Raw genomic sequence first — 22,933 nt, forward strand, 5'->3', positions numbered from 1 at the left:
ATGCATGAAACTAAGTATTAAGACTCTTTAATCTGGACTGGTTGTAAATACGGATCTATATATGTATTATATGTATTATTATTATTATTATTATTATTATTATTATTATTATTATTATTATTATTATTATCTTTTCCGCATGCCTTTCGACTGCTTTTACACTCCAGTACGGTAAGTGGCGGTATAACACCAATAGTTGGTTTGCCAACTGCCATCAAAAATTCACAAAAAGATTTTATCCAATGGGATGCCTGGAAATACAAAGTAGGCGTGATGTCCGGTTTGTTGGTCACATGACCAAATTGAAGTCGCGTGAGACGATGCCAAAGCGAATATCTTAACTAATGTAAGTAGGCAAATGTTTAAACTGAATTCTTGAGTTTCATTCGGTATTGCCTGTTATTTTGTTAGTTAGTTCAATTGTATTTCTTTAGTAAATGTGATGTACGCAGCTATCTTGATGCAACACTTTGAAGTTTCGGAGTTTTCACGACTGGCAGTTTCTCTTTGATTCTTCAGTACAATCATCATTTGTAGCTATAAATAAGTGCTAATAGAAACGGAAAGCATAATATAAACGTCTATCACAATAATGGCATTTCTAATATCATGGGGGTGATATCGGTGGTTGAATATCATGAATTCTTTCCTAGATACGGTGCATAAATATAGCCATACAATTTGATAATCCCGTGTGGACAATTACATTAACACATGGCCATTTTGTTGTTATATTTGTGCATTTTCGTCTTGTATATCCAATTCAATCTTGGTTCTACACAATTAATCGAGAACAAGTTAAAACTCAAGTTAAAAACAAAAAACAATTGAAGCCCAATAGGAAAAAATGCATTATGCTTTCTCTTGCCTTGCAGGTGTCTAGCGCATCATATCTCTATCAAGCTGCTGAGCTAATAGCTTTTCTCCAGACCATGGATCCTGAACAGCTACCTCAATCGGAAGCCGGCTCTCAGACCATTGCACAGTACTTTCCATGGGATGTCCGATTCCAACTTATTGGCCTGGGTTTTGCCTTCTATGCATCAATCTTCCTCCTCGCTCACCTCCTGTCTTTATCCCTGTCTCACACATACAACTGCTTGCAAGCCAAAGAGAAGGTCTTCTGGAACCTTGCAGCTACCCGCGCAGTCTTTGGCATTCAGAGTTCAGTAGCTGGTCTGAGAGCACTTACTCAGGACTCGCAGTTGACCAGAGACGTAGTGAGGGGGCAGGAGGACTGGTCGTGGTTCGCTATCCTCACAGCCACAGGGTTCTTTATCTTTGAGAACGCAGCATTTCATTCCTACAGTTTGGTGTTTCGGTCACTTGACATCCCCCTGGCAACGCACCATTTACTCGCCCTGGCAGGATACGGAGGGGGCATAATGTCAGATTCCATGGGCCACTTTGTGCCCATGGTGGTGCTACTGTTGGAAATGAGCACACCATTCACCTGCATATCCTGGATGCTTCTGAAGGTAAAACAATATTACATTGCTTGGATTTTGTTTATACTGGACACATTTAGATATGAAAATGTTCTAGCTCAATAACAGTGACAAAAAGTTCAATGTTTTTATTACCGCAATTTTGCTGGAAAAATGCAAGTGCACTGTACATGCTGCTCAATACAATCAGAAACCCAATCTACCCTTTCACATCAGAAATAAACGCCAACAACTCAATTGCAATTGTTTTGAAATGGTAATGCTTTTTTTTTTTCATTCTCTTTGATGTATTGCAAATATTGACAGTTCTCATTTCTTTAAAACATGATTCTAAAAGTACGCTTTACGGTCTTAGAAGAAGGAAGTTGTAGCTAGACTTTCAGAGCTCAGCGTTCAGTGTTCCATCTTCCAAAATACATTCAGTTCATGACAGCACATGAAAATTTGGATATGTCGACCAACCTGAAGAACTTAAGTGGATTGTATACCTGTAAGTATTTTTCTGTACAATGTATAGGGAAGGGAAGATTTTTTTTGTTCCTTGACTAAAGCTGCAGTTCCTGCTGGGGAGGGGGGAAAAAAGCAACCTCCTATGTAGGAATATGTGTGATGATCAGATGAAACAAAGACTAAACTTTTTTGACTAAAGCAAACCATGCTTCAACAATTATATTTAGTACCGTAGTTAAATTAAAAATGTGTAATTCATATCAACTCAACAATACATTGTATACCGTTTGCCGGTTGTTTTGATTTATTTATTTACACCCGCGTAATGCAAAGGAGGATATCATTACTTCCAGTCGCAACAGGAGAAATAATAAACAACAATAAACAAGGGGTATCTGAATCTCACCATTCAATATCAAGGTATTCATTTCACGATATGATAATTATTAGGATATTGTGGGAAAACGGTTCTGCTGGATGGCGAGGTCCATGCAGAACAGCAACAACGGCTCATAATTTTATACCAAGACTGCGACGATATTGAGACACTTTTAATATTTCAGTATTGTGACTATTGTAAAGTTTTAAATACTAATCTCTCTCTCTTTCTCTCCATGGTAGGCTGGATGGGCCAGCAATCCGTTCTGGAAAGCCAACCAATGGGTGATGATCCACATGTTCCATTGTCGCATTGTCCTCACCTACTACCTTTGGTGGGTAAGCTTTAACAACTGGGGAGGTATCAACAACCACTTCCCCCTGGCCTTGCGCCTCATCTTCTACATTGGCCTGGCTCTGCTCACCTTAATCATGAATCCATTTTGGACCTACAAGAAGACAATGCAGCTGTTCAACCCAGTCGACTGGAACTTTGAGAATAAGCCGGCACCTGGAAATAATGCCACAGCGGATCAGACTAATTCTGTTGTCAAGCCACACGCAAGCTGAGAAGTTACAGGGAAGTTGGTTAACTGGCTTTTAAGATGACTCGAGCTTTTTTTTTTTTTAAAACTGAGCTCAATCTACCTATTTTGTTCCTACATTTACTTTTAAGTGTTTCCCCATTCACTTGTTACACACATTTGTATTATGTAAATTAACACTTATGGGCTCTTGGGCTGGAGATGCGTCAGGCGGAGTGGCAATTTTATGGCAATACGTTGATCTAAACTTACCCCTGCTCTGACCATGTGAAATACTGGCGCAGTTGGCGCAATGCGATGTTGGTGTTTGCTTGGGCACAGGCAGACAGACACTGACCTCCGAGGACATATAGGATTAGTCAAGTAAAAACATTTCTTGACAATAATATGTTCTAATTGCCCCACTAGTCTAAAACACGGCATTCCGATTGATAGTACATTTGTGGAATATGAATTAGGCAGCAGAATCCAGCTGTTTTTATCCATCTCAGGGCCGGCCGGCCATTTTCTGCAATTCATGTTCCACAAAAGCAATATCAATTGCAACGCTGTGATTAGACTAGTGAGGGCGCATAGAACATGCTATTGTAAATAAAGTCTATGACTGGATTAGGGATGAAGCTATTGAATATTTTGGTTTTCGTTAATGCTGTGCACGATTTGGAATTTGAGTCGGCTTGGAGAAGCAAGTATCAAATTCAAATATTTGCACTTAGATCAGAATGGACTCTTGTAATACAGTCGTGTGGACTGCCCCGGTTGGTGGACCTGGTGTCGTACAATACACAGTCATCATAATTAATTTTTTTTTTTTTTGCGCCGTTAATTAGCGATTGAACGTTATTTCAGGTCAATGTTGTGTTGTTGACATCGGTAACAGCAGTTCGTAACGGCAATCTAAAGATCTCGAACCTAGTCTGCGAGGTGATTCAAGTCAGCTATTACGTCGGGACACACTGCCTGGAATAACTTCCAAATAAAAGTGGACTAAGGCATTGAAATTCTTATATTGTTTGATAAGTTAAGCTTGGCCTTCTCACCATGTTGGTGGCGTGTTACTGTCATGCATAGCATGAACATTGTTGCTCTGGTTGGCTCGGCTTCTTTCTGTAACTGTACACGTAAATAGGTGGGTACTTGAGAAAGTGGCTCAAGCATAATGTTTTAAATTTTTTTTACCGTGGTACTCAAATTACTCAAGGATTAGTTTCACTCTAGACTTGACTTCCCCTTTAAGTCACCTGCGGTAGTCACCTGATCCGCTGTGCTCACAGCTCTCGTCTGTTCAAATTAATTTATATTATTGATTATATTGTCCTTCGGAAGGGTGGGGGCTGACGTATAGGCTCCGCTAAAAAAACTGAATCAAATTATTATGGACGGCACCAGGCCTCAGACTGATGGTTGGAGTTCACTGATCTAAACCACAATTGTTAGGAACTCTGATAAGAAAATCTGAAAGTGTGACTGTTTTTTTTTAGTGTGTGGAGGAGCTGTTAAACTGGAGACAGTGCTTTTAATGGACAAAGAATATGTTTGAATTAGCGTTGAAATAACAGATTTATTGTTATACAACACACTTATTTAATGGATAATGTACCTAAATATAGTTTTACTAAGTGGGTGAGAGTAAAACTTTTATGCTCACTATAAAATAAAACAGTATTTTCACAGCGTGTGTCGGGTATAAAACGCGATGTCGTTGCTCACCGCAGCCTGAACACAGTCACATCCAAATGAGGCCCTACTTGGCTGATCACAGACTTTAGTCTGTGACAAAAGCATTGCAGGTGGTTACTTTGGTTGTCTTTGTCAGTATGATTTAGTGCCGTGTGAAATTTTCATAATTGCATGAAATTATTTTAAGTGCAAGATTTATTATTTATTTTTTTTTAGGTGCTCATTGTCAAGCTATATAATGTGATAAGACTCAATTAGCCTCGATTCCTAATTAGCGCGAGGTGTATTTATAATTAGCGCGAGGTGTAATTTTAAGTCCAGGCCAGGACAGTTCATCTGATAGTTGTCGTGTACTGATTTGTTCTAGGAATGTCAAGGCCTTGTTGCTTCCGGCACATGTTATCCAAAGTATTAGTCGTCATCATTCCATGGGCTATTTGAAATTACAGGGTGACGATTATTTTGCTTCTTTGTACCCACACACAACGAATTAGCCTATACTTATTCTCACGGGTTTCTTCTTTTGGAGTGTTGTCTTAAGATTCAGTATATGAAATTTGAAAACATGAGAGGTTTTTCCAATGATGACGTAATAAAGCCCCCCCCCCATGATAATACCTGCTTTTTCAGCCCCTTGTGTGTGAAACTAAGCCAACAAGCTTCCATAGATAGGATAGTGTGAAATGTTTATTTTATGTGTTTCAGATACCCTCTGTATTGTCGTTATCCACAAATGGAAATTTATGCCCCACCCTTTCTATTATTTATACCACTGTATCATCATGATTGATCTTTGTATACACCATTTTAATATCATTTAAAATGGTCTATTTTGACTTTTTGTAAATGACATATAGTCTCGAAATATTGAGCCCCCACCCCCTAAAAAAATTATTTACACGAAATGTTATAGACCCTCCTTTTTTTCAGAGCCCAGAAGTAATAATTCAGTAATGGTGTTACAGCGTGGATGAAGGTTTTTCCTGTTACATAATGTCCTGTTCTGATATGTGTTCATCTGAACCGGAGCCAGCAAATAACATTTTTTTGGCACTAGAGCTGACCCAATCGGATGTTGTGCTCAAGGTGAGGTTCTATAGTGTGTGCCGCCCCTTCCAGAGGCTATTTACATATGGTGAAAGAAAGAAATGACTGACATTTTTTTAACATTCTCTTTAATTCATTCACTACCACCAATAAAAAAATGGATATTTGACATCTTTAGCCATCAATGGCAGTGAATGAGTTCATATTATGAAATAACATGTCATCTAACTTAAGATATAACAAAATGTAAAACAAGTTCATTGTTATTATTGAAAGTACAAATAAATGAAGTCAAATAGATACGTGAGTGTGTGTTTGTGTTAGCAGTTCTAAGGCAGCTCATTCAGTATTTGGCATGATCTGGTGTAAGGCAGCTCCATTCAGTATTTAGTATTTTATAAGGCTCAACAATTTGTCGCTAACATTTCTTTTTTTATTTTGCAGCGATTCTAATTGACCCAGAATCTGTCCACCAAGCTCACCGATTAGAAGTGCAATGCTAGTCTTGACCTCTCAAAACTGGTAGTATAGCAACAGAACATAGTCTCTTGTTTGGAGAGAGTCAAGTTCAGTGTTTGTCAGCCTTTTTGGTTCATTTTGGTTTCCGATTGGACAGTTAGTGACAGTAAATCGCGTTTTGTAGAAAGAAAAAAAAAACATTGGACATTTTGCTGAAGGAAATATTCATCTTTGTTATTCAATGTGGCATTTTAGATACGGATAAGGGATATGATATATGATTATAAATATGATGAAACCGATCATTATTTTCTGTCAAATAAAATGATACTAAAAGCTGGCAATAAGCAATAATAACCAGAAACGTTATCGGCTATGAAACAGTTTCATACCAGTTACAATAACCGTCTCAGTACTCCCTAAGGTTTCTTTCTCTTGTCTGTCTCTTTCTCGCTCTCTGCAAACTAAGACTCTTTAAACAAACCCAAACCAACCAAACCGGCCCATTGCAGACTTTCGATTCCAACTTATTGGTCTAGGTTTTTCCTTCTGTGCATCAATCTCGATCCTCTTCCACCTCCTGTCATCATCACTGTGTCAAACGTACAACTCCTTGCAAGCTAAAGACAAGTTTTTCTGGAACCACGCAGTGTTGGGCAGCCCGAGTTCAGTCTAACAGCACTCACTTGGGATTCTGAGTTGAGACATAATGAAGTTTTTCCCAAAATTCAATATTTCATCCCCCTAAAAAAAAAAATACAAATCAGCATTTTCAATTCATTAATTGATTAACTTATTTTAATATATTTAATAATAGGATCTTTTTTTTCATTATTATTTCTACCGTAGAAAGATTGTCAACACACACAAATTGTAGCCACATTTAGCTCCTCGACGCTCTGGCACATTCAACATATAATTGCCTATGTATTGCCAGAATCTTTAGCCTAGTGGCGCGCTAACGCTGGTTGACAGTAATATTAATATTACGTCCTCCTTCCAGCTTGTTTGTATTGCGCTATTTGACATCTGTCTGTAGAGGGCAGTACTGGTCTGTAGGCTTCTTTTCCATGTCACATTTTCTTTTTAGATTGGCAAGACAAAACTAGAGTAACAAAACCATATCCTTCCAATAATATAACATCATGATTACGCCTAACATCCGAGCAACAGGATCTCGCCATTTCAAGGCTTCAAACAGAATGTTCTCAAAGGGAAAGTGTTATCAACAGGTTGCAACAGAGATGTAGAGAGATTGGAAGAGTCACGGAAAGGCTTAGAAGTGGACATCCCTGGAAATGAATTGTGCAGCTCATAGATCAAACACCTGTTGTGATTTTTGCCATGCAGCTACTCGTTAGAAAACTGCAAGTTGTGCAAAAAGTACTGAAACAAACTGTGTATTCAAAGGTTTAGAGAAAGGCAAATTAATGTCCCACATTTCTTTGAATGGCAGTGCAGAGTAAAATACACATGAATGTAGTTAATGTTTTGGTTGCCACATAAAAGTGGCAAAAATATATATTAAAACTAACTTTCTGTATGAAGCAGTTCAGATTTCCAAACTAGAACAAAAACAAACATTTTGTTAAATAGCGTCAGAGTGTAAATCAGCACATTTAATTTTTTCCAACTCTTGAGTTTAATCTCAGGGGCGTGTGCAACTGAAGCTGCTAAAATGACCTTAGGGTGTGAATATAAATATTTAATTACTTATTTTCATATTAACATAAATGGAGACAGAGCGATTATAAAGCAATCGCCCCAACTCATCTTTTCATAAATACACCCATCGATCCCAAATCTCAGAACAGCTGTGCAGCAGGGAGCCACCTCACAGGTCACGTGGGCACATTCCAGCTCTCCTGAAGAGGAAGACGTTGGCAAATTGATTGACACGTTCCCGTCGCCAATCAACGCGTACTGAGCTCGCCCATCGACCAATCAGATAGAAGCAGTGGACGTGAGGGTTTTCCCAGGATGGAGCCAGTTTGCATCAGAGAGAGTCTTGTTAAGGACACAGCGAAAGTATATTAATGTCTGGTCACTAACTTCCAACATTGCTTTTTAACCGTTACAGGATTACGCCAAAGGGACCGTCAATAGCACTTGGTTAAAGTCGTGAAAATGGTGAGTTGAGAACGTGTTTTATTGTTTATGACAAAGTTACATATAATTCGCCTCAAACTAAAGTGTTTACCAGAGTTGTTTTGCAAACTTTAAATTTCGGTGCTTGAAAACGTGCTAAGAGTTTCCGCTTGTACTTCACCATTTGTGTGTTTGAAGTAGGCGTGTTGGTACACGACTTTTACGTGGCGCCTCAGGTTGTCAAGTGGCCAACGCTGTCCAATAACGTTACTCAGTGTCAACGTGTCCGATTTGCAGACAGTTTCTTTTTTTCGCCTCCAAGCAATTAATTCATTCACCACAGCGTCCCAAATAAAACAATGCAAGTAGAAGCACGTAATGTAGTTTTGTTCTCTGTCATTTTACTTTCCCCCCTGTCCTAAATACACACCATTTTCGTCAGGCTTTGGCTCTCAAAAGTTACATTTGAACAGAACAAACTCATACGGGATATACAACTTAAAATTCAAACTGATCTTTTCAGAATCATAATGCCCTTTATTGTCACTGTACTCAGTGTGCAACGAGATTAGAGGTTTTACCATTTTATAATCTTCATATGAAAGTTTCCAATGAAACTTGTTAGTTAACTGCAGTTATTGTCTATCATCTCCGTTAACTATGAATGTGGTGGTGAATTTTTACCATTTTTGTAAAAAGTAGTTATTATTAATGCATAATTAAATTGCTCCCAAATTGTTTTACACTGCAAATTATATATACATAAATCTCATCTATTGTGTGTTTGGTATGTACATTTCAATATTTGACACTCCGTTTTCAATTGAAAAGAGAAACAAATTTATTGTTATGGTCTGTGGACCCCCTGAAATATCCTTAGGATAAAAGTCTAGTGCCGCCACTGTATTATACATGACAAGTTTTATATTAGTTACCATAAATTTAAATCGGGTTTTATTAAAGCAAACTTAACCAAGTCGGCTTGTGCTATTCCTAAATTTAGCGAGGAAATGTAGTCTGTTCCATGTAAAGTCTTTCTCAACAAACCCAGCCAAGCCAATAACAAATTCAAGTAGTCATGCATAGCATTCCTGAGTGAACAGGCTGCCAAGCTCCAGTCATCTGGAATGTATGTCTTTACAGGTAGTCAAATCAAAAAATGTCAGACATTTTATCAGTATTTTCCTTCATAGAACGGTAAACGCCATCTCATCCTCTCAAGAATGGTATAAATGTTAAAGTCAGTGGTGATTTGTCTGCTGTCTTTTGCCATTCATGTTCACACCGCACACTCAGACGCTTGTCCACTGTTCATTTGTTTAGCAAATCACCACACTGGCTTTGCTATAACTACAAATACCACAACCCCACAGCGGGTGTACACATCTTGAGTGGACATTTTGGGGTACAGGTAAATTATGCCTCACTTGAGTGCAGTTTCACTTTGATTTCAGTTGAATGTTCTTGTCGAAACCCCGCAAATCAGTCACTGTTTATGAATGGTATAGTCTGGGACAAAACAGCCAGTGAATGACTGCTGCTGTGTGTTAAGGTCAATAAATATGTGCCGTCAATCATGTTTGTAGTTTACATAACCACTGTATTTAATATGCAGCAAAATACCTTATATTGCTCATTGCTGTTCCATCACGTCACAATGTGGTGCAGACTGAGCCATGGAAATGTTGACCACAGCAAAGCTTGGGCTAGTTACAGTGGAATCGTAAGAACCTAACTCACCCTGGGAAAAAGTGGTCTACCTCCAATATAATTTTTACCTTTTTTTTTTTTTTTTCTATAACCTGTCGGCAAGTCTATGTTTTCCTCTACCGCACTGGATCAGTTTTAAGTTGTATTAACAATGATTAGCACTAGATGGCAGACATCACTTTGAAGCACTTCCTTCTGTTCAACCCCATTAGAGAAGTTCACTGTAGTTTGTAAAAGCTAGTAATGGGTGTCGTTGCTTGCTTGAAGGAAATTGAGCCGCTGTGTGTATAAATTGTGCTCTATAAATAAATCTCCCTTGCCTTAAATTTAACGGGATCATTCACACTATGAATGCATATAAAGATTTTTTTTTTTTTGTAAAAGATCAAACTGACCACAATTTTTTCTATGAATTGATTGATTATGATTCAGTTGCTGGTTTGGTCCAAAGCATGTTGAAAAATATGGAAATATGTAGATCGTTTCCAAAGTACAAGCAGATAGATGCAAATGTCATATTTTGATAAAACACAAAAGGTCTGCTTTCATAAAGGACTACAGAAACCAGACAATGTTTACTGTTAAGAGGCTGAAATCGGTCGTTCCATGCCAAATCACCCAGTGGGTTTTGATTTGAATGAAAATTGGTGTAGTGATGACACAAAGCATTGTCTTGCTTTTAACTCAAATTAAACATATAAATATATATGGCATTTAAACTGCAAATATTAGGGAAAAACAATGAACAAGAATTATATTCAGCCCCACTATAGCAGTTTTATTTTATTTTCTTCAGTCAACATGGTTTAATGAGGGACTTAAATTGGCATGCGGTTGTTGTGATTTTGGCACAGCTGTGCCACGTGTTATTTATCTAGAAAATAAATTATTAAATGTTTCCACGTATACCCCTATGTACATACCATTAGGGGTATGTGTACCCATGGTTGGAAAACACCGCCCTCGAGAACCGCTCCAAATAAGCTGCGAGGTCCCATATCATCTCACTTCAAGTTCATCCATTGGCCGGGAAAACACGAGTACCAAGGAGCAACCTCTGGTGTTCCTTTGTGAACCAGACCATAATTGTGATATGCTGCCTTTGTAGTCTTCTTAATAGCACTCCAATTCTAAAAATATTATAATAACTAGAATATCAAACACGTTAAAACAATAAAAAAAAAAAAACTGAACCAAGTCATTTTATGCTGTTTTATTTTCCTATCATGCAAAACAGGTCTTAATTAATTAATTAATACGAAGTCTCTGACCTTTATAGGTCAATATTTTCAATTTTCAACATTGACTCCAAGATGATTTGTAATAGAATAGTCATTGTCTATTTGAAGGCATTCATTCAAACATGACATCAGAGCTGTCCGTTCTCTTTGGCCGTGTACACGCATAAAGACAATCGGTCTGTTTCTGTCCCGATTTTGGCCCCCCTTCCTAACCAAAGACGTCAAACGCCCAACAAGCTTATGTCTTATTAGATTGTCTTGTTAGATTATCCCTATGTGTGAGGTGTGTTGAGACTGGATTTGTCCCAATACTAGGGTCCAAAATCAATCGGGTCCAACAATCCTAAATGACTCGACAAACAGTAGTTACTGATTTTTTTTTTTCGCGATTACCTTTTTTAAAGGCGTTTTTATGTATTGCTAGGCAAATAAAAGCAACAAAGATGGAGCGTTCTCCTTTCATGTGCGTTATATCAATTTCAGGGCCTTTAATAACCCTTCAGGTCCCTCCCACAACTCTTTCGCTCTCCCACAGTAGCCAAACTGACCCCCGAGTACAAAAACACTCACTTAAAAATATGTTGTGTTATCTCGCTATGGTTGTGAGAGAACACTAAGTTATTATTTTTTTTATTTCACGTGATATTTTGGGGTGAGGGAATGCATTTTTTTTTCTTTTTCTGGTCGTCTTAGCGTTTATGGAGTCACGTGTGATCGTGCGAGACCTCTTATTCGGAGGATTGGATTCTTGACTGGTTGTGGAAGAGAATCTTTATGTGTGTGGGGAACTGTGTGGAGATTATCTGAGCAGTGAGCTCCCCTTTGATTCACATCAATGAGGTCCACAAATTTAACGCTCAGGTGATGCACGATACTGTCCCGATGATCTGATTGCATGTTGACTGTTCACATGTAGGTCCATGGATATTTTTAGAACCTACCAAACTTTTTTGCTTGGCTGCACTCACTGGCTTTTCCCACCCTGCTTTTGAGGTCATGGTGGGAAGTGAAGCAGTTGGCGCAGATTTGTTTCCTGGTTCATCTCAGTATGAGCTGTACAAAGCATTTGGGGGGGGGTGGATTTAGAACGTGATTGTGATGTATTCTGAGCACATTTATTTCAACCACATGCTCCGACGACAGTCCAGGTCAGGCGAAGGAAGCAGAATAACAGAAAGTGCTCATTAAGCCTCCTCAGTTTGGACAGTTTCCACTTTTCACCTCACAGTTTTTGTTGAGTTTGGCGTTTTGTAAAAATGTAATTTTTGGGTTTAGCTCCTTAGATTAGCAATGATCTGACCCACTACGCAAATATCTATTAAGAGTTTTAATGTGTTTTTTGAAAAGGCTAAATTAGTATGCTGCCAGCAACTGTCCTGTCCTTCAACCTTCCTGCAAAGGTTTTTCTTTAGCCATCAACTCTTTCCAGGCTGCCAAATTTCATCAGCCTGATTACGTTGAACCTGGCCAATGACAATCACTCAGGCACCATTCTCAAACTTAAACGAGTCATAAACATTCGGAAAAGGCAAGAAAAGTCTTCCCCTCCTTACGCCGCCCTCTCCCCAGGCTTGGTTTTACGGCTTTCAGCCCATCTGTGGAATACTTCTTCTCATTAAGTACACTCCTATAAAAATCAGTTAGGAAAGCAAACCAGGTATCACCAAATGTTCATGGAGTGGGTGCTGATATAATTGCTTAATTTCTTTCAGGAATGATATTCAATTTAGTATTAAATATGGAAACGAGCGCAAAAGCATTAGTTTAAAAACGGCGCACATTCCTTTGATTTGACTTTGTAAAAGATTTTGGATCCTGGGTTTCCACGGGCCGTTAAAAAGCTTCATGTCATTTGATTGATTTTGCGAAAAATAAGGGCTTTAATGTGTGTGTGTGTGTGTGTGTGTGTGTGTGTGTGTACGTGCGGTAGGACGTGGTCATTCAATTTGTTTGAAGTTGCATAAGAAATGGCATAAAAAATAGCAATTAAAATAGTGAGACCTGCAGAAATGTTGTCTGCAGTCCTTTTTATCCGTTCAGCCGGAAGAGCCCTGAATAGGACAGCCACTTATTTATTAATCAACATATACACAAGTGTATGTAGTTGTAACTACTGTCAAATTTTAATAAAGCCTAGTCTAAAAGTAATTTCTATGAATGGTATTGTGTTTAGGGGGTTTAAACACACGTAATTCACAGGTGTAAAATTTGTCTGCATTACACCAACAGGCCAGATGTTTTCTCGTCTGGAGCAGCTCAGTGATCCTAACATGTAATCACATGCTCAACTGAGTCTGTCATCAACTATGGGGTGGACTGGTATTGTCTTTTGCAGCAAATGTTTTTTTATACATCGATGAGGGCTTATGTTCAGATGTTTGTCTTCTGGAGAGATGTTTTTTTCTCACTTTACAAAGAAGCAAAGCAACACAAATCAGAGGCAAAACATGTATCTATTTTCCTTCACGAGATGAATAAGGTATCTTATTTCATCAATTTTATCCATGATTTCTCTAATCCCTCATGTTTTGTCTATCTACACAGTCTGTACATATCTATTTTATCTAGTCTGTCTGGGAGAAAAAATGTATAATTTCTGTCTGCAAAGTAGCACTGAGACTGTCTAAAAAGCCGTGTTTTCTCTGCTTGACTTCATAACTTCTACTCTCTACATTTCATGAATAACACCCATGCATGTCATTGCTTCCTTCGCCCACCCTTCCTTTCCTCATTCCCTCTCCCAGGCAATTGATGGCTACATGAGTCACCCTGTCGAGATTCGGTTTGGATTTGACCTATCATCTTTACACCAAAGTGAGCCTTGGTAATGGCCGATTCATTTCCATGGTATTGATATATTGACACTCTCATGAGCCTCAATTGGGTTTTGACTAGGCTCATGAAGTAATGATTCTAATTAATATAAATTTAAAAAAAGTGTCACTTCCATAATTGTTGGGATAATTTACTCAAATGTAAATATGCGGCAGTGCCTGAACACCAATCAGCAATTTTAAAAAACACTAACATTTATTTTAACTAGTTATTTGTTGTTTTTTTTTACAGTTTAATTTACAATTATTTTTATTATTGAAGTATTTGTTTTTCTATCCGGACTTTTGCATTGATGAACTTGTAATTTGTTAACTTCTCAGTAATATGTCTATTTGTTAAATGATCAGATTTTCAGATTTTGTTATGCGTTTTATTGGGGTAAAAAGCTAAATCATAAAAACAAGAAAAAAGTTATCAGTGTGTCTTTAAATGAATATTGTCTGGAATCGCCCATCGTTAGTGAGCATGTCATTGAGCAGTAGTTTGCGTTCAACAATTTTATATTGAAATTGTTTTGTAGAACTTCACAGTTCTGAGGACTTGTTGTGTTGAGTTTGCATGTTGCACCTGTTCTTGCATGGGTTTTATGCCAGTAAAGCTTTAAATTGTCCATACAGTCGGTGTAAATTCTCCATCCATTATCTGGACCACTTCCCCTCACAAGGGTTGCGGGTGGTGTGAATTGTTGTTTGGTCCAGGGTGAACCCCGACTTCAAGCCCAAAGTCGTCTGGTGAGGGCTCTGGCTAATCGATGGATGACGATTTTCATATGGCGCTAGCTTACCTAATAAGGTGTGATTTGTCATCCTCAGTTTTGTTTTGTAATGTCATCGCTGACTCTCTCCCCCTCCATTGTCCAAACTGCGTATCCCGAGCCTATGCATAATCCACCTGCAAATGTTAAATGTTCCACACACACTCTGTTCTCTGAAGACACTGCCCGCATGTTCACATTCTCTCCTCTCGCCTTGCGCCCTCGACAAGGGGCGGAGGACAGAAAAGCGGAGGCTTTCACATTACTTGGAGACAAAACAAGCTTTCAGACTCACAATGACTTATCTTGGTGGCTGCGTCCTCACCATGTCGCTTTGTTTTCCACATAAGTGGACAGTTGGGCATTTATGTGGTAATGTGCGTTCGCGTTTTAAAGAGTAAAATGTGCAGCATACTTACATCTACAATGACTGCTTTATGCTACAAGCCTGATGATGTCATAAACTTGTAATCTGTTCTTGAGGATAGCAGGAAGCTTTTTTTTTTTTGGTGAAAGGCCTTCAACAGAAAGTGTTACCTCGGGCTGTGAATCAACAAAGATTGTGAGGGTGAGGAATGCGGTGTCTCTCATGCCCACGCAAGTCAAAGTAGCACCTCTTGTTAGCATGCATAAGTCTACAATTACTACATTGACCTTTGGCCCAGAAATGTTTATTTGCTTTTTAAAAAGTACAATTTAGTTAATCTGTCATTTACGATATGCTTTGGCAAAATGTGCTGGAATGTTCTGTTGGTGTAAGACCTCTAGCAAACGTGATTCATATAGCTTTTCATGACGGTTGCTACACCCATACCCGTACTATTTATTATGAAAAGTCGAGACAATATTTTACAAACGACAACTTCATGCCAATCTCATCAGTACTTTGTGAAAGTGCAAGCGCGTCTTTTGTTCTCATTCATCCACTGATTTATGTGAATATGCACTGGTTGAGATTCTGCTATTTAACACAATTTTAATAACGGCCTATTTTTACTCGGTGGAAGTAGCCATCTGTTTTGCCTCCTTATGTCAGGTGTTCTTTTCTTTCTTCTCATTTCCTTTAGGAATGTTTGTGAGCATAGTTGATACCCTGCATGCTGTCTGGACTGAGCCTGTACAGGAGACCCGCCTCAAAGATGGATATGGAAGAATTTCCTCCCCCACCATCTGAACGTAAGGTCACCACCGCTTCATCACAAGTCTTACACAGACAGTTTTTATCAAACATCATGGCCGGTTATCTCAGTTGGTTAGAGCGTGGTGCTAATAACGCCAAGGTCGCGGGTTCGATCCCCGTACGGGCCATGATTTTCTGCTTCACTCTGGTTTTAGAGGTGTGAAATCTTCCTAAGGTAACACGATGTTTGAAAGTGATTAATTTGCCTTGGATAAGCTCAATTAAAACAGAAAACCTTATCGGTTATTTTTAAGAGAAAGATTACTGTGACTATAATTACTTTGTTGACTCAGTGAATAGAATTGACAGAATAGTTTTTTACCGGACTCAATCAATGGCTATTTACATCGTGTTTGTTTACATACATCATCAACATTCCTTCCTGCTCCTGTCACTCACCTTGCGTGTGCGAGTGGGCACTCACATGCACACATGCCCACCAGAGCCGGAAAGGCTTTTGAAAACCTATTAAATGGTGCACTTCGGCTGTTTCAGTTAGGTTTGCATGTGTCCCGTCGGTTCATAGGCACACGACTATACTTACGTTTTCCTTTTGTCACGTGTTACCCCCCAACACTGTTCCTCGCAATGTGCAATGCAAACACAGACGACTCCTCTCCTCCATTGTGTGGTGTGGGCAGGCGATTAAGGGAGTTACGAGACAATGTGCCTCAGTGTTGAGCTGAATGCTGCTTCACAGCCCACAACGACTAAACACGGCATTCAGGAATAGACACAGGCCAGAATACTCGCCAGCTGGCCACAGACTTCCTTTACAATGCACTGAGTCCTTAGGATTTAGCATTGTTAACTATTACTATAATTTCTCAAGCATAATATACGTGGTTCTCAGAAACACATGGCCCCATGAATGTGACATGAAAGGCCAAAAATGAACTTGTTCATTAACCAAACATGATTTAAAGAAAGGTCACTAGAGATTGTTGAATGTTTGCTCTACTCAATTGTTTCATATTGGCGCACCTGGACACCAAACGTTCAGCATTTAAGTAAAAAATAAAAAATTTAATGATTTATTTTTACTGTAACAGCTTCTTCCCTCCCTTTATACAAAGATAAAAAACTACTTGGTCATTCCTGAATTAACAAAAATGTTTTTTAAATATGTTAAAATCGTCTTTTAAAATCAAACCATTGAAATTCTGGTTCTACTTTCCAAAGTACAACTGTTGTTCCAGTGGAAACATTAGGTTGAAGTTGTAAATCTTCCGAGGGCCCTCCTGGACTCAGCATGTAATAACAAATTTTTTTCTGTGGCTGTATTGTCACATTATGGACAATATAATAAATAAATCATCAATCACTCATGGATGTATGGTTGTGGGTGTCAAGTCAGTCTCCTATTACTACGTCATCCGCCAGGGGCAAGCTTGCATTTTACCTGTTTATGTACACTGAGCATGAGCCAATGTCATGCATAGGCCCCATTGAGTCTATTTTTAGAACGCCATGATTTTTTTCTGTGCAAAATCTAGGAAAATACCAAATGGGAGAAAACTCCACAGGGGTTACAGCTATCGAATATTTTTATATTCAGATATCCTACAAAATATTCTCGTGAATTATTATTATTATTTGGTTAAAAAAGAAAAAATATATTTTTGGTTGGTCAAAGAATAATTATAAATACAGAAGAGAAAAAAAAACACATTTTGACTTAATACTAAATGACCAACAGGTTTTCATTTTAGATAATCCAAATTGTTTACTTTCATCTAAACTGTGCTTAGCGTCACAGAATTTTACTCTCTAGAAACATGAATGTCATTCCAGACAAATCTCTCCATAGATTTTGGTCCGTGAGACGAAGTGATGTAAGAACCATGTAGAGATTTTGCCGGCTAAAATGACACCCTTCATAAAGTTGTGTTTGTTAAACAATGATTGACACGGGGTCACAGTCTTGACCAGTCACAGCTGGTGTTTAAAAACCCTGACTACAGGGTGGAACGACAGCGCGTCAAAGCGTGAGGGCATGACTGTGTGACGGACATCAAAGCTTCTAGCTTTGCTGATAGTCTTGCCGTGAGTTCCCATTTACTTTCCCGCAAGCACGGGCTGCTAGGGCCTGCAGGGATGGAAAGCTTCGACTCTTAATGTGGTTCATTTTATGGTGATAGCATGGAAAGAAGACATTATCCGCCACCTAATAAAAACGAGACTTATGCAGATGCCTTTTTGCTGATATGTTGCCAAATGTGTATTATCCTAAAAAAGAGTGTCAGTGGCTACTAGTTAGCCCCCAAAGACAACATAAGTAGCCCATGGATCTGTTATAAAAATAGATTAGCAGGAACGGACACTGTGACTTACTAAAAATGGTATTAGAGATACAATTTTGATATCCGCCCATACCTACCTGGAATCTCCAAAAGCATGGAGCCGTATGACTTATTACAGCATTATTATGCATATGAACAGTGTATGCTTGTCGTTTGCGTGTTTAATAATTATTTGGGTCTGATAGCCAATGCACTAAATGTTTTTTAAGAACACCCTTTTCCACCAAAATCCCAAATGGTCAAAAGAGAGGAAGAATGTACCCAAGAAGTGATACAAAGTATGCCGACATATATTTAAAGCCGTGTCCCGTTGTTTTCCCAGCATAACAATGCACCCGATCAAAACTTTTCATCTTAATCTTCACAATGGTTGATTTGATTTGACTTGTGTAACTTTGTTTAGGTTTTACGATGACCGCAGTTTCATCTTGGAACACATTATTTCTACTTGCATTGCAACAGGTTACCCAGCTCCCAGAATAAATTGTCTAACCTCTGAGGTTCCACTGTAGTAGTAGTAATAATGATAATAGGAGTAAAATTTATAATAATGAATAAATATGTATTTTTACTATGTAAGCAGAACAGATTCCTTAACATGCAGATCCAGAGTCTGTTAAAAGATAGTGAGAAATTTACAAAGTACACTGTGAGGCGCATGCCACATTGCTGTGAGGGAAATTAAACACCCCGTGCAAACTTGGAATTTTGTGTTGTCTTTGGGAAAGTATTCAGGATGTGAGAGGCAAACTGTAGATTATAAAGTAAAAGAGTAACTCTAGAAGAATGAAGACTGAGGAGTGCTTGCTTCAAAAAGTGTGACGCCTGTAAAGTTATAGTCTAGTCCCAGATGCTGACAAATTTTCCCATCCTGCATTATACTCCTTATCTTTATAACGTTGTCTGACTCAGTTTTACAAATGTTACCCACACTCGTTAAACCAAGAGTCATACATAAACATACGCTGCACTCCTCTACCCTCACAGCTCTGTATTTGCCTGGCCTAAATTGCAACGTAGATACTGGAAAGACATTTGTTGAGTGAGCGCTCCGATGTGATTGTGTTTCCCTGAATCATTAACTTCGTTATAGAGCTCCACATCTTCTTTCCTGTGGAGTAGCAGAGCTAATATGCTTTTTGGGCACTACATTATTTTTGGGGTGAGAAAATACACTGTTCTTGTCAACCCCACCCTTAATTATAAGTCTGTGTGTCGCTCTTAAATGGACAGAAATAGGGCGGGTACGCACTAAAGGAGGAGTTAGTGTTAAAAAAAAACATTTGATTATTTTCACATGGATTTTACACTCAACGAATGTTGAGCAAGTGTCTGCAGTATACGGCGTTGCCAAAAATTGTACTCAGGTAACTGTGCTGTTGTGACTCAAGTTAAAGTAAGAAGTGGTGCCACTAAATGATTTTTTTGAGTAATAATAAATTAAACATTGTAATTCACATTCTATTCAATGAAAAAAATAGTAATATTGAGCAACTGGTGAGTAATGTGTAATTTATTTATTTTCTAAAATGATGCATTCATGTCAAACGGACAAAAATGTATAAGAATATGCTAATTTAAATATTGCCCAATGCCCGACAATATCATAAATTTTTAAATAATAAAAATAAGGCAAAGTCAGTCGTACAGGGATTTGAGAAGTTCAAAAGTTGGATTCAGCCACACAACCATGTGCATACATATGGATTGCTTTTCTCCCTGCTCTTTTGTCCGTGAATGTTTCTACATCGGGTCGGGTCGGATTAACTGCAATTTGCATTCACCTGCTGTGGTTGACTTGCAAACTTTGTTGCACAACACAGAGCAATACATTTTGCAAACAAGGAGCCTTTTGCTTGAACGTCCCTAGCAGTTGTGTTGCTCTCTCTGAAGGACCACAATCGGTCAGGCAAGTTGATAAATACCAGTAGATGAAAATCCAAGTAGCAAGCAGAATTTAGCTCAATGTAACAGAATACATATAAGGCAGAATTTCTTCTTAACACAATTATTTAATTCACAATAGAAGGGATCTTGCAACTACTCTGGCAAGTGCAACCCATCCAAAAAGTTACTTGAGATGGCGCAAGTTACTGCCAACCTCTGATAAAAAGCTATGCTTATACTTCATTTTTTGTTCTAATGGTGATCTGCTGTTGTACGCCTTCTGATTCTGGTGTTCAACCTTGTCTCTTCTATGAAATCATTTATATTTCTGATTGCAGTGTTGGATGAAGATGAAGGGGAAGCCTTTGACTTTGATGACAGTGATGATGACATACCCGAAGTTGAGCGGCCACCCCCTCAGCCCAGCAACAAGGATCAGAGTTACAACGACCTTGTTTGTCATCCGGCGGAGGGTGATATCGCCAGCCTGGCCCCCCAAATACCTTCCATCTTTCCTGACGCACCTCCCGTAGTCGCGGAATCATCCGAATGCAGGTTCTTGACAGCTGTTGAAGCAGCAGCAGATGGCCTGTGTGGTGCTGAGGGGACTGATGAAAAGGAGCTGGATTTACCATTGCCCCCTCCACCTGAGGATGTTATAGAAACCGATGCTAAAAGAACAGGTTTGTGTCACACAAATTGTTGGCTTAAAGCTGCAAGACTTTCTTTGATATACAAACATCTTCTCTAGATATAAGTCTCTAGCTTACAAGTGTTTGGCAATTGGCCACTGTTGTTCACATTCTCTTGATTTGTTTTGATTATGTTATCTGACTAATCCTTAAGTGGGGTGGGGGTGTGTTTCTCTCATGACACCTTGTATCACTCACTGACTGCTTGCTGCTGGACTGATTCTGCGTTTCGTCACTAACGGTTGACAGCAGGAGTAGTCTGGGCCAGTTACTTTGTAGTATTTCTAATGAAGGAATGTATTTGCAAGGCAGCACTTCAGCAGAGACTCGACACCTCTTTTCTCGTTTCTAATATAGCCCAATTTCTTTAATAATACATTGCTTTTGAAATTCTGCCTTCATGAAAATGCAAATACTTAGTTTTTATTAATACTGCCTGTGCCGGAGCCTATAGAGGACTGTATATTTACCTGAGGTGATGACCTATTTACCAAATTAACAATCGAATAATTTACTCTTCACTTGTCGCTATAATAATTGAGGGAAATTAACATGCAATAATGACAATCACTTAGGCACAATAACACCATGAATATTCAATTAGCAAGAATACACATTTAATATTCTTAGAAATAATTATTCAGCCAAATTACAATATCCAATTCACCCTTATATAAATGCAGTTGAACTCAATGTCCTTGTATAACATTAAATGGTACCAATTTGATGCCCGGGTTGGTGGAGCTCATGAATGGAGGCTGACGTTGTGGAAATCCTCCCCTTTGATGTATTCCAAGCTATGCGCGGCGAAGAAGGTAGATCCAAGTGCGCAATTCTCGAGGGGGGGGGGGTAGAATGCGCCGGTGCGAGTGGAGAATTGTCTTAATCCGAGAGGGGGGGGGGGCGGCGACGGTCGATCCTCAATCCGAGAGGGGGGGGGGGGCGAAGGTCGATCCTCAATCCGAGAGGGGGGGGGGGGCGAAGGTCGATCCTCACTGGCGAGGGAAAGGCTTGGGTGAATTGTCCGAGTACAACGGGGCTCTGCCGCGAGGGGAATGGCTGTACTTAGCCCGCTGAAGCTAACTAGCCCGGATGCTCGCTAGCTCGATCTCCGACAGAGACGCCACACACAAGGCGGCACAATCCTCCGCGCCGAAACCTCCTTTTCTGAGGCGACACTTCGTTCGTTGGATGACGTGGGTTAACGTCGCCGATCCACTTTGCTGGCGTTCGAGTTAGGGATCCTTCTCGGCGATGAGAACGGATATTTCCAACTGACTTCTTGCCGCGACTCGCACACTTCCTTCTCTTCTCGTCAAGTGCACACTTCCTTACTTCAAGTGCACAATCTATTCTCGTTCAATCGGGATCGCGCGAGACATCCCGCGACCGGCAAATAAGCACATTGTCCATCATATGCGCCACACCAACATCAAAGGCAAACAGTATTAACAATACAGCAGAATGTCAAACGATGCACAATTATTAATCATATAACTGTGTATATCATAAAGCCAAAACAAATAACATTCATTCAGAAAATATTCCCTTCCTAATCAGAACTCAAATGGGTTTTTCTATAAACATGCAAACCTTCAGCACAGCCGCCCCCTGATTTACGGGAAGGAAATCAGTTTTAAATGAAGGTTTGCTATCAAGTAGGAGCAGGGTCGGAGTGCGGGGGGAGCTCGATTAGGCGGGCCACTGGTCGGTGGTAGGTTCTATGGCCGGTGTCTACCATAGCTGAGCGGACTCTTCCATCCTTTCCCTTGATGACTGTCTTCACTCTGCCCAGGAGCCAATGCGCTCTGGGTAACGCTGGATCCACTATCATGACGGGAGTGCCAATCTCCAAGTTACTGCGTTCTCTTTGCCACTTGCGACGGCATTGCATATTGGGAAGATACTCTGAGGTGTACCTCTTCCAGAACTGGTCAGCTATGGCCTGACTGTACCTCCATGTACGATCACTGATGTCATCTGTTGATCCATAGGTGGCCAGGGGAAGAGCTGTGTCTGGCCGCCCCATGAGGAGGGAGTTTGGTGTGATGGGATCCAGGTCAGCCAGGTCACTACTAGTGTACCCCAACGGTTTAGAGTTCAGGATCGCTTCAACTTCGACCAATACTGTAGCGAAAACTTCAGCTTTGGGAACCTGTCCTCCAAGTGCGAAGTTGAGAGCCGCTTTCACTGACTTGACCTCCCTTTCCCAGACTCCACCGAAATGGGGGGCGTT

General features: G+C 39.5%; 2 protein-coding genes and 1 non-coding gene across 4 annotated transcripts in view; all 3 read left to right on the forward strand.

Moving 5' to 3' along the window:
• The first annotated feature begins 264 nt into the window (after positions 1-264).
• On the forward strand, positions 265-5,848 carry cln8 (CLN8 transmembrane ER and ERGIC protein). Its single transcript, XM_088318826.1, has 3 exons — positions 265-346; positions 876-1,478; positions 2,520-5,848. Exons 2-3 carry the CDS (start codon positions 933-935, stop codon positions 2,844-2,846), a joined length of 873 nt encoding a protein of 290 aa, XP_088174952.1. The 5' UTR covers positions 265-346; positions 876-932; the 3' UTR covers positions 2,847-5,848.
• Positions 5,849-7,980: 2,132 nt separating this feature from the next.
• The window catches only part of arhgef10 (Rho guanine nucleotide exchange factor 10), a 51,732-nt gene continuing 36,779 nt past the window's right edge, over positions 7,981-22,933 (forward strand). For both annotated transcript variants that reach the window (XM_088318837.1, XM_088318848.1), the window contains exons 1-3: positions 7,981-8,137; positions 15,703-15,811; positions 20,344-20,688. In XM_088318837.1, the coding sequence (XP_088174963.1) occupies positions 15,733-15,811; positions 20,344-20,688 (424 nt within the window). In that variant the 5' untranslated portion in view covers positions 7,981-8,137; positions 15,703-15,732. The remainder of the gene's footprint in view (positions 8,138-15,702; positions 15,812-20,343; positions 20,689-22,933) is intronic.
• Positions 15,870-15,943, forward strand: trnai-aau (transfer RNA isoleucine (anticodon AAU)). Its single transcript has one exon. It is a non-coding gene; the product is annotated as a tRNA-Ile (tRNA).

The sequence above is a fragment of the Idiotropiscis lumnitzeri genome, chromosome 1 (assembly GCF_059441095.1).
Source record: "Idiotropiscis lumnitzeri isolate Australia: NSW breed Sydney's pygmy pipehorse chromosome 1, RoL_Ilum_1.0, whole genome shotgun sequence".
Taxonomy (NCBI): domain Eukaryota; kingdom Metazoa; phylum Chordata; class Actinopteri; order Syngnathiformes; family Syngnathidae; genus Idiotropiscis; species Idiotropiscis lumnitzeri.

What these genes read in the sequence shown, in the direction of transcription:
- cln8 (XM_088318826.1), top strand. Translation starts at nt 933, where the DNA reads ATGGATCCTGAACAGCTACCTCAATCGGAAGCCGGCTCTCAGACCATT. An exon ending in TATCCTGGATGCTTCTGAAG is followed by an intron (nt 1,479 to 2,519) that starts GTAAAACAATAT and finishes TCTCCATGGTAG; the next exon opens with GCTGGATGGGCCAGCAATCC.